At 42.4% G+C, this 15,449-nt stretch overlaps 1 protein-coding gene across 1 annotated transcript; it reads left to right on the top strand.

Annotated features, from left to right (window-relative positions):
* Nucleotides 1-3,726: 3,726 nt before the first annotated feature.
* hapln1a (hyaluronan and proteoglycan link protein 1a) lies at nt 3,727-13,546 on the top strand. The gene is made up of 4 exons (XM_056592951.1): nt 3,727-4,028; nt 8,508-8,852; nt 10,948-11,250; nt 12,061-13,546. The coding sequence occupies exons 1-4, from the start codon at nt 3,947-3,949 to the stop codon at nt 12,351-12,353; spliced, it is 1,023 nt and encodes a 340-aa protein (XP_056448926.1). The 5' UTR covers nt 3,727-3,946; the 3' UTR covers nt 12,354-13,546.
* Nucleotides 13,547-15,449: the final 1,903 nt, after the last annotated feature.

Genomic DNA, 15,449 nt, shown 5'->3' with positions numbered 1-15,449 from the left:
GTATGCTCTGCTGCGGACCAGCGGGCTCTCCAGAGGGTGGTGAAGAAAGCGGAACACACCATTGGCTGCCACCTCCCCTCCGTGCAAAGCACCTCCCACACGTGATGCCTTAGGAAAGCCCAGGAATCCACAAAAGACTACAGCCACCCAAGCTATGAATTGTTTAAGTTGCTGCCGTCTGGTAGACATTACCGGAGCATCCAGGCATGGTCAACCATGCACACAAACATGTTTTTTCCCCCAGGCAAACAGACTTCTTAGCCAGCCAGGTTAATGTCAGCGAACACATTGGTCTCCCCAATGTATGCACTGATCACTTCCTATAGACATTCAATTTACATCACCAAAATGTAGTTCATGTTCAAATTTACAGAAATCGTTCACTTTGTATTTATAATACTCGTATTCCTATGTCTATATTCACAGGGCCCATATGGTGGCACTGCATTTACTGGTGGCACTGGTGCAACTAGGGTTTTCATTTGATGACTCCCAAACAAATTAGTTTGCACCCTTTTATTTTGCCAATTTGTCACCGTATTGGAATGTCCTTTGTCCTGCACAATCCATCTGTGTGCATTCATTTGAAAAGATAAACTTACCAAAAAATACAGTTTTGTAATAAGGTAATATAGTTAAGTTATGATTTGTGTGTATTTTGTTTCCCTGATCTTAAATTAAAAGCACTAGTGCTGCAGTGCAATTCATTTGAAACTTTGCACAGTTTACAAACCACCTCTTTTAGCCTCGTGTCTTAACAGGAGATTAAGTGAGTCATGCTTTCAATCAGAGCACTCACACCAGCAACTCTACAACAAAATTACCTCATTACCACCAATCATATTAAACACATAACAAGACATTCAATCTAATCTTATGATGGGGTTCCTTCCTTTCTACTACGCACCACTGCCCAGCTGTGGCGCTTCAGGGCTCATCCGGTCTCCACCCTGCTTTGAATTAGAGCTTTGCTGTAACCAGGCCGGACTCGGACATGATGTGGATTCGAAAAGCCACCGACTTCCTCCACACAGCATTTACTCATGACATTGTCGTTTTTGGTTTTTGAAGGGTTCTTCCAGTAACACATGCGTTCTATCCAATTGAACCATTTCAGAATTTAAAGTGGGGGAAAAACAGATGACGTTGTCAACTAATGTCAGTGTGGTGTCAGCCCTGTTTTAAGATGTTGCATAGTTCCTCTGGGATGGAGCATGGTGGCACAGGGACACTGTTACATTGTTTAAGGAGAACCCTGAGATGTATTTGTATATTTCTGTTATTCCTACCATACACTTTTTTGAGCTATTTTGAGCTATCGATGTATCTTTTTAAGGAGTTTTTTTTTTTACGATTTTTTGTGTTCTCATGGATATCATTTGTTAGCCGCATCCTTTTTTTTACAAAGAACCAAAGATACAAAAGATGATTAGAGCGGTGCTTATGTTCCTTGGGAATAACCCAATGTATCTGCAGCCTTTCTATCTTATATAATTGCCCAAATATTTACAGTTCTACCATATGGCTTTGAAGGATGAAATGTGAAAGCCACATTAAGGTCTGTGTATGTTGCATGCACTCAAATCTTTCATCCCCCATGCATCCTGTCTGGCTGAGGTTGCTGCTGCAACCCATTATTTTATCAACAAGTAACTGCGCACGACTGAGTGGTCAAAACGCACACTATCCTTATTGTTCTTTACCCGGCAGGGCTGCCAGCCGTCTTCCACTCAATTGTAGGCATCTTAGACAACCATCTTGTTTCTTTCTTATGTAGGAAGGGAAATGCTAAGACATCACAACTAATCATTTGACTAAGGAAAACCGTGATGGTGCCAGTGTTAAATCTGATATTCTGAACGGACATGACATCTGCTCCTAGAATTGTTCATCACAGATGTTTTGAGCTTATGTTAATCATCTGTACAACAAATATGTGTGCGTACATGTTTAGTTGTATCCACCTGGGTGTTGGGCCCACAACACCCAGGGTATTGCAACCAGTGCAGACATCCAGACTAGAGCAATGTAAATAGTGGGCTGGATATAATACGGTAAGGGAAGGATTGGATTTAAGATAAAACAAAATTGGAAGGCCCTCTGGGTTATTTCATGCAGACGGTTCTCTCTTGTGCATAAGGAAAAAATCCTGAAAGGACAAAAGGCGGAAAAGTGTGAAACAAGGAGAGAGAGAGAGAGAGAGAGAGAGAGAGAGAGAGAGAGAGAGAGAGAGAACATGCCAAAATGGGTTGTGGGAATGGTTGGAGAGTGTGTGTGTGGGGGGGGAGTGGTAAACCTCCAGCTGCAACAACTCTAAGCCCAGCAGAGCATTCACAGTGTGCCTGAATCCACTTTCTCCCAGTCATCCCATTTTTCGTGGACAGTCAGTGCATCTGAGAAAACGTTTAGTTCAAGGAACCACCTACCAACCTCCACTAGTCCTGCTCCTCTGCCTAAATAAACCAGAAAATCAACAGAGGCCCGGGCATGATTATCTTTAGAGCACATGTGCTCAAGCTAATGGTACATTTATTGGATAGACTATAAAGGCAAGACAAAAAAGTCACAAATTATTCAAATGTGTATGTGTGAGTGTGTGTGTGACTGTGTGTGTGTGTGTGTGTGTGTGTGTGTGTGTGTGTGTGTGTGTGTGTGTGTGTGTGTGTGTGTGTGTGTGTGTGTGTGTGTGTGTGTGTGTGTGTGTGTGTTAGGGATGAGTCGGTCGCGACCGATTCGTTCACAACGAACGAATCCCGAACGTGAACGACAAGAACTGGTACCCAAAAACAAGAAGAACTGGTTCTTTGATTCTTTTTTTTTTAACATAAAACAAAAATATGGTCACGTAAGAGCTTTGTCTCCCCGCGACTTATATTGATTGAGTCTACAACGTTCTCAAAGATTCAGCCAATGAGAGGTCGCAATGGTGTTGCCATGGCACCTGGGTAAACAAATGACAAGGTGGTACCGTCAAATTTGCGCGCTTTCTCTGTCCGACGTACCTTGGGTCATACCATTCGACGTGGCGCCTCTCCTATATCCCCCTACAATTCCGAAAATAGACTTGACCTCCATCTGAATTGGATAAACGCATTTCTCAATCCCAGGAGTCTTTGCTCCATTCTACGTCAATTCAAGAACAATCAAAGAAATTAAACTGAAGTTTGTATTATTTATTTATGACCATGAAAGTTCTGTAATGCCTGAATGCCAAAACGAACGAATCAATCAAACGAATCGTTATAGTGAACTGAACCGAAAGAACTAGTTCCCGGAAAATAATCATATTGCCCATCCCTAGTGTGTGTGTGTGTGTGTGCGTGCGTGCGTGCGTGCGTGCGTGCGTGCGTGCGTGCGTGCGTGCGTGCGTGCGTGCGTGCGTGTGTGCGTGCGTGCGTGCGTGCGTGTGTGCGTGTGTGTGTGTGTGTGTGTGTGTGTGTGTGCGTGTGTGTGTGTGTGTGTGTGTGTTTGTGTGTGTGTTTGTATGTACATTTGTGTTGATAGATGCACAGGGGTAACCATGACAACCAATCAGCACATCTAACACACTGCCTCCCCATTAAACGGTCGGGGCTGTCTAAACATCAGTTCTATAGAGTGGCATTGTTGTCTGTTACTTTTCTAACGGGGAGCGGGTACTAGAGTGGGGGATGCAGGGTGATGGGCCAGGGGTAGGGGGAGTGGTCTAAATCAGGCTAGGCTTCAATAAAAGCCACTTTCTGGACCTCTGATGAGCCCTAAGTTTCCAGTAGCACTTGAGCCCGGCTGCTGCTCCAGACAGAGGGAAATCAGTCAGGAGAGAAGAAAAGAAGAAGAAGAAGAAAAAAAGTTTAGAAATAGCACCAGCTAAACAATTTTGAAAAAAATCTGAATATTTACGTTCAGGTTATTTTGTGCTAAATTTATAATTAAGGGGCCTCTTTGAGTTGAAAAAAAAAGAAAGAAAATGCTGAGTCTGCTTTCCACCACCTTACTGTCCTTCACCCTGGTATGTGGTGTGTACAGCGACGAACAGAACGCAACGCAAGGTAAGAAAAAAATATGTTGGTTTCAGTTACGTTGCATGTGCATTCGCATGCATGTAGTTTCTGAATACACAAGCATGTGCAACAGGATATCCTTTTAATAGACCCAGACATTTATTCCTGCTATTTTTAGTTCAGCTATGTGTAAATGTAGATTGTCCCTGCACTGGTACCAAAAAGGAACAGAGAAAGAACTGTGTGTGTGTGTGTGTGCGTGTGTGTGTGTGTGTGTGTGTGTGTGTGTGTGTGTGTGTGTGTGTGTGTGTGTGTGTGTGTGTGTGTGTGTGTGTGTGTGTGTGTGTGTGTGTGATTGTGTGGGGGGGAGACTAAATACGGCCTTGTGTAACAAGGGAGTTATTGTACTGCAAAGGAACCCTCTCTAGGGTAACATACACGATGTGACTCACCACTGACTCATTGACTTTCTGCATACAGAGTACCACGAGAGTCTAGCTAACGAATAAATCACCCTGTCACTCATGAAGGCTCACAGCACATAATACTGAATGTGATCCATACTAATGGCTGCACTCCCAATATAGGTCTAGCTGAAACTGGGCAACCAAGCTGATTTATTTAGTTCCCCTCCCCTTGAATTTTCAATGGATGGTTCAGAATGAATGGAGCGGCACAAGTAAATCACACGTTCATTTTCCAACTTCAATCCTTAGAAAGATAGGCTCTTCCAATCATTGTGGTTTAATTATTATTTCTGTTTGCAACAAAACTTTTCATTTCAAATAAACTTTGGGAGTACATTGGCATATTGACAATCTTACACCCAGAACTTTAAAGTCACATTTAAATGCAGTCGCTGCTACGGTAAACTATTATAATTAGCCCACTGCTCCAGCTAGAAAAGGTACGGTAGTTTGCTGCACCAAAATGGAATCCTTATTGATATGTACTGAGTACTAATTCATGCCTTTCTGAATCTGAATGAGCAGAAATGTTTGGATGCCAACTCACACTGTGTTCTCCTAAGAAGGTGAAAATGTCTCAGTAGGGGGACGTCTGTATGGCAACGATGCTTGCCTAAACATTAAGGTCCCTCCCATTGGCAAGATACGACCAGCAGTCTTTATGTGTGCCTGTGTGTTTGCGTTAATGTATGCATCAGTTTCTGACATGCAAATGAGTTTCAAAGACTGAAATGAATGGGGAAAGGCGTGTGTGTGTGTGTGTGTGTGTGTGTGTGTGTGTGTGTGTGTGTGTGTGTGTGTGTGTGTGTGTGTGTGTGTGTGTGTGTGTGTGTGTGTGTGTGTGTGTGTGTGTGTGTGTGTGTGTGCGCATGTGCGCGTGGGTGTGCAGGTATATCAGTCTGTATGCATGTGTTTCAAAAAGTTGAGGGACTTGTTGTGCATGTGTTTACATTTGCATGTGTCGGTTTCTGATGCTTTATGTCCGTTTTGCGCCATGCTAGGTCAGGGTTGTGGTTCCATGCAGTATATATTTATATTGGCCAGCTGAGAAGGTTCTTAACCCATTTAGTACCTAGTATTCCCAGGGCGTAGCCGCTCCCGGCAGATTGAGTCACTCTTTGAAACCCGACACAGCACAGGCAGCTGACAGGAGCTGCGTCAAGATTTATTGCTCACTGTATGCATAGGGGCACCGTTCTGAAAACTGTCCAAATAACGCCATCTTTCCCCTGTGAGGTAATGGGCTGTTAATGCTATGGCCTGTTAACAGCCTGTTTTGTTTCTTAGTTACCCTGGCTCTGCTTTGTTGCTAAGACCCATAGAGCCGGGGGATTTTTTTCAAAGGGGGTTGGGCAGGCGGCTCTAGTAGAGGAGTATAGGACCAAGATGAACATGGATTTTTGCTGTAATTGATGCTCGCATTCAGAGGTTAATTAAGGAATTACTCATACACACCACCGCCCTCCGCCCAACCACCCACCCACCCACCCATCCATCCGCCCACCCACACACCCACACACACACCCACATACACACGCATTTCCCGTTTATGTTATGCGTGTGACATGCGCAAAGTTTATTGGAATGAGTATGTAGGAGGCTCCCTGCTGTGTGTACCCCAGCTGTGCTTGTTAATTCCCCCATATTTACACAGGCAGTCCAGGGCAAGAGCTAGGGCTGTAAGTTCATATAAAACAAGCTGTTTCAAGCTGTTTCAAGATGCTCTGCCTTTACACGCCATGGAAAACAAATGAGGCAGGAGCTCTGAATCATAATGGTCACAGGGTTTACTTGTTCATTAGAGAAATTAACGCTTTTATGACTAAAATACAATGATACAACAATGCACATTATTCTTGGAAAGGTTTTATAGGCATAGTTGAGATTCCAGATATATAGTTGACACAGTTGACTATGACAACTTTATTGTATATTGCATTAATTAAACACCACAGGCTGCAAAGCAGCAGATGGTTTCAATCAGTGGCAAAAACCTTAGAAAGAGTTGGCGGTCATAAAATAGCCAGTACCAGTGGTCATAAAGTGTCCGTTGGTACTGGCTTCCGCATTTTTATTGCCATACACATGTGAAGTTACTTATTTTCTTTTCCTGCTTCTCTGTACATAGTATACACCGAATGACATGGTTGAGAATGAATTGACCGATGTGTGTATACAATTGCTCCAAAAGCCTGAACTTTGACCTCAGAGAAGACAGAAAAAATAAACAATGAAAATGCAACACTTGGTGGATAAACTCAACAATCAAGCATAGCCGTCATGTTTGAAAGAAAGTTGCTTTGTTCGTTTTTTCAATGTCCCCTTGAGACACTAGTTTGATAAAATACAAATCTCTTCCAGTGGATAGTTTTTCCTCAACCAGGATAATCTTTTTCATGCCTTGATGGACAAAGGGTCTTGTTGTTCCCTTAAAGCTCTTTGAAAAGGCCATGGAAACTCCCAGACATAATTTCTGGTCCTGGACCTGGTTTCATCTGGTAACCTGTCAGTGGTGACATCAGCTGTCGGCGCCCAGGGTTTTGATGAGCAGTTGAGTCATTCTGGATCCAGTCCAACTTTATATGACTGCTAACCAAACACTGAATTTACGAGGCAACATAAAGTGACGGAATACTTACTGACTGACTTACTGAGACAGGAGTAATGATTTTAATGCTTTTGGGAAGAATTTAGGATTTCCAGCACTAGAATTTTTTACAATGGTAAAAATAGAAGTGCGATAAAATCTGGAAAAGTAAAGGTACATAGGATAGCTTTGTCGGCAGCACCAATAACATCTTAATGCAGCAAAGCAGTACAAAATCCAGACCCATGTCTGTCGCGCACTTGGAGCGGAAGTGGGAGGGTAGAGGGGGCATGGGGGATGATGAGGGGCCTGTCTGGGTGGGTAATGGGGAGAACAAGGCTGGCAGGCCTTGGTGAGTTGACAAGGTGGGGGTTGCGTCCATGTGGGAAAGGTTTGTGCTTGTTAAAAAAAATCCTTCTTTCCAGTTGTGGCTCTGGCGAAGATTGCTGGAGGAAGTCAGTGAGAGGAGCTTCAAGGAGATGAAAAAAACAAAAAAAAATATGTTCACGTTTTGGGAAGGATTAACCGCATTGAATCTTCATCCAAAAGAAAATCAGAACACTGGTATCTTCAGCACAAAGCAAACATATACATATGAATAATATAAGCCCTCAGTTACAAAAATTCCAGATGTTTTACACTTAAAGTTAAGGTCCTGTTCTGCTCACTAAAGGGTTCTACCGAGCATGACCGTTATTAGTGGAGTGTTTGAGGAGAGGCCATAGGGTCAGTTGTCATGTATATCCTTCATTCCTCCAGGGGCCCAGTTTGGTAGGACCCTCTAAGCTAAATAAACCAGGAGGCCATGAGGTTTGCACAAACACTGTGGGATCCTTTTCTTCTGTCAGGCTAACCTCTTCATCACTAGGCCTGTTTTTCTAAAAAAATCACATACCCAAAGAAAAAGGGTATATCTGCACAACTATAAAATGTAATCTTGGTACCAAAATAAGCATAGCACCTGTAAGATGGTTTTGAAGATAAAATAATCAGTTGGAATACTTCCATCAGTATTCCTGTTCTGGTTGTAACACATATTAGATAAGTACTTAACACTTGTTATTGGTGTGCAATATTGTCTTATTGTTAAATATTGCAAAACAACAAACAGCTGATACATGCAAAGATGATAGCAGGAAGTTTGGCAGGAAACAGATGCAAGGGTTTGGCTTCAGGCTCTGAAGACATATGGCGTCCAACTGCAGCTTCTAATTATCAAGACAGAATCTAGGCTGCATAACAAATGTTGATTGGTAGCAGAGAAACGGTTTTGTGTTTGTATGTCCTTTGCTGTAGGCTACGTAAAACATGATAGAAACTTGAATTTAATAAGAAGGTTGAGACCACAGGTATTCTCCCATTGTTCTCCAAGTCACCCAATTCCCCTTCTGCTGGGATCCCATTACAAATAACTAATTCATCCTTCTTAATGTAACAAATTTTAGGGGATAACTTTATTTATTTTTTCCCCAGCTTTTGCCAGCGCCGGGGCCAACGTCACCCTGCCATGCCGGCTCAATGGCGACTCGGAGTTGACGCCATTCGCCAACATCGGTATTAGGGTCAAGTGGAGCCGGGTGCCTGAGGACGAGACTTTGGACGAAGAGGAGATCCTGGTGTCACTGGGTATCCACACTAAGAGCTTTGGGGAGTTCAACGGCCGTGCCTTCCTGCAGGGCGCTGATGAGAAAGACGCCTCATTAACGATCATGGACGTCACCGCGAGCGACAGCGGTCGATTCCGATGCGAGGTGTTCAGGGGAATGGAAGAAGTCATCCACGATGTTACCCTGTTGGTGGAAGCTGACCCCATAAATGGTAAATATTTTTTATTTACCATCACAGCTCTTAGAAAGATTTGTCTGATTTCATAGCATCTTGTTCCCTCGCACATGTTGGTCCGCAATAGTCTAGTTCGACATTCAATGATGAATTTTAATAATTATATTATGTTTTTTCCTTGATGTCTATTTTATCATAAAAATACCCATACACAGACCCTCCATTAAATCTTGCATTGACAATATCAGGGCAAATGGTCAATATATATTCTACACATGTGAATGAAGTAAATAACTTTATATAAACTCTCGGAAATATATTATATTACATAATATTACATTATATTAAGCCCTTGCAATAAAATAGCTGAAAGTACCTTGTTCAATGAATACACAGCAATTGTTAGCTAACTAACTTGAGCGATATGATCTAAGTCCTGCAAGGACCGACAGCCATTTAATCAGGCAGTTGGAGTAGCCTGGCCTCTGTGGAGACAATGACTCCTTTCACAGTCGAGATGGCAAAGGTAAAACCCAGGAGATTGTATGGCAGCAACACCAGTATCCCTTGAGACACCGCAGTATTAGGCCCAGAAACCACACAGCCTGCATTTCATCATTTGGCAGCAGATGAAAATTGTGAGTTGAACAGAAAACATATGAATTTAAAGGACCACAGTCCAGTGCTGATGACCAATTTAGGATTTAGCACATGATTCATTGTGTTGTTATGATTGGTTATTTATTTGGCTGGTTCAGACTACACGATTCTCAGATATTCCTCCACGATTTAACATGTCACACTATAAAATCACAGAGCCAGGAAATCGGGCCTTGTCTCGTCGGAAGACTGGCCACACTACAAGATTCGAGGGTGCGATGCTCTCTACTTTGTATCATTCACGTTTGTAAGATATTTATCTAAGGTTCATAACCTGTCTTGAAAGGCGCCTCTAAATTAAATGTATTATTATTATAACTGACATAAATGTTTTTTAACATTTTTGTCATAAAGGTTCCAGTAGTTTTTATATCTGCTCAATGCAGCAACTCTTCACAGTAGTTGCGTTTCGCCTAGTCTGGCTGAACGGAAGTGGACAGCGTCTATCGCCTAGCGTCGGATTTCACTGCTACTCCTCCCCTTCCGGTTGCTGGCATTTCCCCCCGGCAATATTTTGCATGGACACCGCTGCTGCTTCCCGGGCTTAGCCCCACCCTAGACGATTGTGATTGGTTTAAAGAAATATAAACAGGCCCGCCCAGTTTCCCCAAGGATAGACGGCTCGAGGTAGCGTGGTTCCAGACCATTCTACTAGTTGTAGTTTGGTCTGGCTTTGCGAGACTACGTTGCGCCTGACATGAGCGATACAAAGTACCCGCAGCAACAACGTAGCCTAGCAACAGAGCGTCAACAATGGATTCCGATCACCTAGCACTAGGCATTATGCTGGCTGTTTGAGGTTTAGGATAGGTTATGATAGCTATTAGCACGTCAACAGTAGTTGACTCCAAACTTACCGGGTAGGTCGACTTACCGGTCGACTTACCGGGTAAAATAGCCGAGAAATAGCCGACGCCAAGGGCGTCGGCTATTTCTCGCCAGGCTGTATCCCTTCACCCTATCCTGGAACTCCTTTGTGGACACGTCGAAAATACAGGGACGTTGCTGCCACATTTCAACCAAAGTTGTCTCCATTATGTTGTTCCATTTTCTCTCGTTTTCTTTATTAGCATTCTTCTTTTGATCATATTCATTTTTGTAGCAGTTACCCCAGTGAAGTCAGTTGGTAAACACTGCGCGTGAGCTCCAGCTGTTCGTGGGGTTCCATCACGCAACTGGTGGCGGGATTCCCTCATGTCAACAATGGATACCTACGTCATGCCATTCCCCAAAAAATTCTGACGTGCCAAACTTTTCGTCGTGGGGTTTTCCAACGTCGCAGATGAAAAAACATCGCAGATCGCAAGCATGTCACATTACAAGACCTCGTCTCGACGCCGACCTTTCAAAATCGTGTACGACTCGCAAATATGTCTGCGACAAACGAATCGGGGCAAAATCGGGCTGAAATCGTGTAGTTTGAACCAGCCATAGAGAGTCCAACATTTGTTATGTCCTCTGTCCACAATAGGTGTAGTATTCCCATACTCCCCCCGCCTGGGCCGCTACAACCTGAACTTCCACGACGCAGAGCAGGCCTGCTTGAGCCAGGACTCGACGGTGGCCACCTTCGACCAGCTCTTCCAGGCGTGGAGGGGCGGCTTTGACTGGTGCAACGCCGGCTGGCTGAACGACGGCACCGTCCAGTACCCGGTCACCAAGCCCCGCGAGCCCTGTGGCGGATCCGGCAGCGATGCCGGCCTCCGGTCGTACGGCCAGCGCGACAAGTCCAAGAGCCGCTACGACGTTTTCTGCTTCAAACCTGTGCTTGAAGGTAAAAGGTTTTGCAATTGCTGTATAGTCATTTTTTGTAGGGCTGTACCCAGCTCAGAATTTTCTGAGTTGACTCGATTCATCAGTTGAATCGATAATTTGATAATGAAAAGATGCCAAATTTCCATTTGTACATGCACATTGGCACACATGCAAGCATGTGATTGAATGCACAAAATCCATTGACCAAATCCAACCGTAACATTAGTTGATGACAACAGAAATTCTGTTGATATGTATGAACAGAATTTTGAATAGATATTTGAATTCAGACAAATATTCATGCTCCATAACAAAACGACGAAAGCGAGTGCGAAGGGCACACTCAGTTGTCCAAATCACAGAAGGTATAGTGGTGTTAAGTGCTGGAACCTGACCAGGCATCCCCTACCTTTTTGACTCACTTTTCAGTTGAGACCTCTACACAGAGCAGAACCCACTTTGGATCTTGCTTATAAAGGCTTTATTACGGAGCATGAATATCCAATATCTTTCTAACTTTAACTCAGGTTGATGAGATTGACGGATTAATCAACGAGTCTTGACCGTTACGTTCATTAACATCCTTGTGTTGCATACAATAACACAATCATTTGCATGCAAAACAAAAATGTGATTACAAAAAAAGGTTAACAAGCACGGCGTGTCAAGATTGATATATCTATCCATAATTCATAAGTAATGAAATTCCTCTATCTTAAGCCCTAGGGTACAGCCCTAACTTTGGGTGTGGCCGTTCTTTTTTCGATTCATTTTCAAACGATTTACTTGTCTGTAATCGTTTGTCCTTGTGTTCACCCCCCCTCCCCAGGGACCTTCTATTGGCTGGAGCAGCCCGAGAGGCTGACCTTTGATGAGGCTCTGCAGGCTTGCTTGGACGACAACGCAGAGATCGCCACGGTTGGCCACATGTACGCCGCATGGAAGCTCCACGGCTACGACCGGTGTGACGCTGGCTGGCTGGCCGACAGCAGCGTCCGCTACCCCATCTCCAGACCCCGCAAGAACTGCAGCGCAGGGGAGGCCGCCGTGCGCTTCTTGGGCTTCCCGGACAAGAAGCAGAAGCTCTACGGCGTGTACTGCTTCAAGCCACAGGAGCACTGAAGCCGCCGGGGGCCGTAGAAATTAAGGAAGTGTTAGCCACCAAAGAGGAATTACCACAACGAGTACAAAAATATCAGCATTAAAGCTGAATGTTAATTGTGGGATTTTAACAAGCATGAATTAGCATGAACTCATTTCCTTTTTCTGAAACTGTGATTTTTTTTTTTTATCTGAATCTTTCAAAACTAATAAATATCGTCATTTTTATCCAGCAGTTATTACATTTACATTTTGTAGTTTTGCAAGTGTATTAATTTCTCAGACCTTTCAGCAATACAGTATACAAAGTTTGACAACACAAAATATGGTTCAGAAACTCCTCAGAAAGATTTGTCCCTCGTAGAAAGATTGACTATGAACAAAGATATCTAGAGCAGATAAGATACAATGTAGATGTTCATTGTAAACATCTACATTGTAACTTATTTGCTCTAAATATCTAAATGTGTTGTTCATTGCTAAATGATGTAACAAAGTTCAACATGACTTCACAGTTTCAGAGTTATATATAACTTTTCTTACTGTTAACTGCATTACTTTAACTGTACTCACTCTCTCCCACTAATGTTGTTTCCTCTACTTTTGAAAATGCAAAAGTCCTTTTTTTTTTACCTTTGAGAAGTGATGTGATGAGAAAATGAATGTAAGTGAGTGGACTGGTACTTTTTGACTGCAGTCTCCGGTAATACCTGTTGATGTGTAAAAGCTATGGAAAACCTGTTTCAGTGGTTCAAATATATTGTGTTGTTCATTTGTGTACTGCATGTGGGAGGTTGGTTTTGTGTTCATCACAAATTGGTTTGAATGTGTTTCAGCTGTTAGCTTGTTCAGTTGGGTGTAGACCAAAAAATACGACAAAATGTCCTAATACTTATGGGTACATGTGCTGCTAACACATGCTAGTGCTCACATTTAGACTGCAATTTCTTTAACACAATTGTTAGTGACATAGCACTGATTTAAGGATGTACTCTTGTCTTACTTTCCAAAGCCAAGACCCAAAGATTAAGGAATTAGGCTAATGATAGGCTAAATTATAACAACATTAACTTCTAGCCTGGCAATTTCCCTCCTGCTGGTTCATGTTTAACTAAAGGAAACGGTTTTGTTAGGTTGTATTCACAATGTAAATTACCTTTCGATCTGCAACGGCTCTTGAAATTAAAAAAAATAAAGTTTTTAAATAAGATATTTATGTTTTTGTTGTTGTTGTCCATGAATTTTTGTTATTGTAAAAAACATGACTTTTGAAAGTAAATGACGACCCATCCAAGTGCCACATTATTTAAAGTGAGGGACTCTCAAAAACTCTAAAGTAGTGATCTGAACGTTACTATAAATCAAATTTCTTGGCTCTGGAGAATAGCATATATTTATTTTCTTAGATAATAACAATTTGAGGTGTGTACCCTGGAAATGTCAAATATATTTTACAGCTCCAACTGCAAAGTCAACCCAACAGTAGCAAATGGTGTCATCTGCATACAGATGCAAACTGTATGACAAGAGAATTTCGTTAATGTAGTCAAAAGGATGAGCCCCATTTAGAGCTGTCCCAGACTAAGAATTTATTAAGTAGACTACAGCAATTCATCCTGAATAATAGACATTATCTATCAATATATTATCAATATCAATATCTTCATGATATCTATCAATCTTACTGGTTCATTGATCAATTTGCTGATGTCAGAAGCAAATCGATGTTCGATGCATAATCCTTGTAGTTGTGCCGCCCGATAGATGCAACCAATTACGTCTCACTTCGGACTACAAATGCTACAGCATCACGGACGCTAGACAAATAAGTTAATGTGATTTTCTCACAAGGTATTAACATTTCAGTAAACCACTCAAATCACTATTTGATAGTTTACACGTGCTGTATGACCAAACCAGGTTTACTACCTAGGTCTGGCATTTCTGCTGGGAAGACCGCTCTTGGACCGAAGTGTCCTGGATACTTTTTTAAAGATACAGTGATATGGTAGCAAAATATGGCAAATAAATTTACAAAATTATTTGACAGCTTTGCGTTTTGTATTACTTACTTCATGGTTGTTTTTACTCTTCAAAAAAGTACATGTGTATGCTTCTCCGATGGCAGCTTGATCATAGGCTGGGCTCCTACAGCTAACCAGTGTTCATAATGTTCAGGATACCGCAATGCATCATGGAATGCCAGCCACTTAGCAACTCGATATCCTGCAGAACTAAGCATGAGCAAAGAGATGGCATGAGGTTTTCCCATGGATGGAAAGACCCAAGGATATTGCAGAACCTTATTATATAGCCCAGTCCATGCTACCTCAACCATAACAGATTCAGATTCACATAAAAACAGATTCACAGTTACATTAAGTCAGATCAACCCCCATTTTCCATCTAGCAATTATGTGACTCGGCACATATTTCAACTTTCTTTGCGGGTATCCAGATTATTGCCAAAGGTTAATGAACGCAGATTGTTAAAATAAACTCAAGAAACAGCACAGAAAGATCAGAAAAATTGAATAAAATAAAAATATTTTAAAAAGAAAGCCTCATTAATATATGTCTAATTTAGTAGGCTAGTAGGCTACATACACATTGCATTTGCACTGTTAATCAACCAAAGTATTTTTCCTCTAGGTTGCATAATGGAACATTAGTATTTAACTTTAATGACAAGACAAACTCGATGACAGAGCGGCTGATCAAAGAGAGGCAACTACAGAAGCCTGAGGCAAAACAAATGTTAATCTTCAATCAACGATGCCTTGCAGTTGCAACAGTGGCATAAAGAGGCTTGAACTTCAATGCTCTGAAATCTTTTCTGCTAAGCTAACTTGCTCAAGGCCTTTGGACCCTGGAAATTACACTGTGGGTCGGCTTGGCTAAGTAGACAGAGAGGGTTGACCTGCAACCGGTAGCTAGTTTGATCCCCGGTGATCCTCCTGCTAGCTGAGTGTACCTGAGCAAGACATTTATTACTGCTCCCGATGGGGCTGTCGCCTTGCATGGTTGACACCGCTGTCGGTGTGTGAATGTGTGTACGGACCATTATAAGTCGCTTGACATAAAAGTGTCTGCTAAATGCCAAATAATGCTAAATGC

This window comes from Gadus chalcogrammus, chromosome 6, assembly GCF_026213295.1.
Source record: "Gadus chalcogrammus isolate NIFS_2021 chromosome 6, NIFS_Gcha_1.0, whole genome shotgun sequence".
Taxonomy (NCBI): domain Eukaryota; kingdom Metazoa; phylum Chordata; class Actinopteri; order Gadiformes; family Gadidae; genus Gadus; species Gadus chalcogrammus.
This window is presented reverse-complemented; position numbering and strand designations above follow the sequence as displayed.

Bases quoted from the DNA above. Each gene is read 5' to 3' on its own strand.
- hapln1a (XM_056592951.1), top strand. From the start codon at position 3,947: ATGCTGAGTCTGCTTTCCACCACCTTACTGTCCTTCACCCTGGTATGT. The intron at 4,029-8,507 runs GTAAGAAAAAAA...TTTTTTCCCCAG, and splicing joins CGAACAGAACGCAACGCAAG to CTTTTGCCAGCGCCGGGGCC. The intron at 8,853-10,947 runs GTAAATATTTTT...TGTCCACAATAG, and splicing joins GGAAGCTGACCCCATAAATG to GTGTAGTATTCCCATACTCC.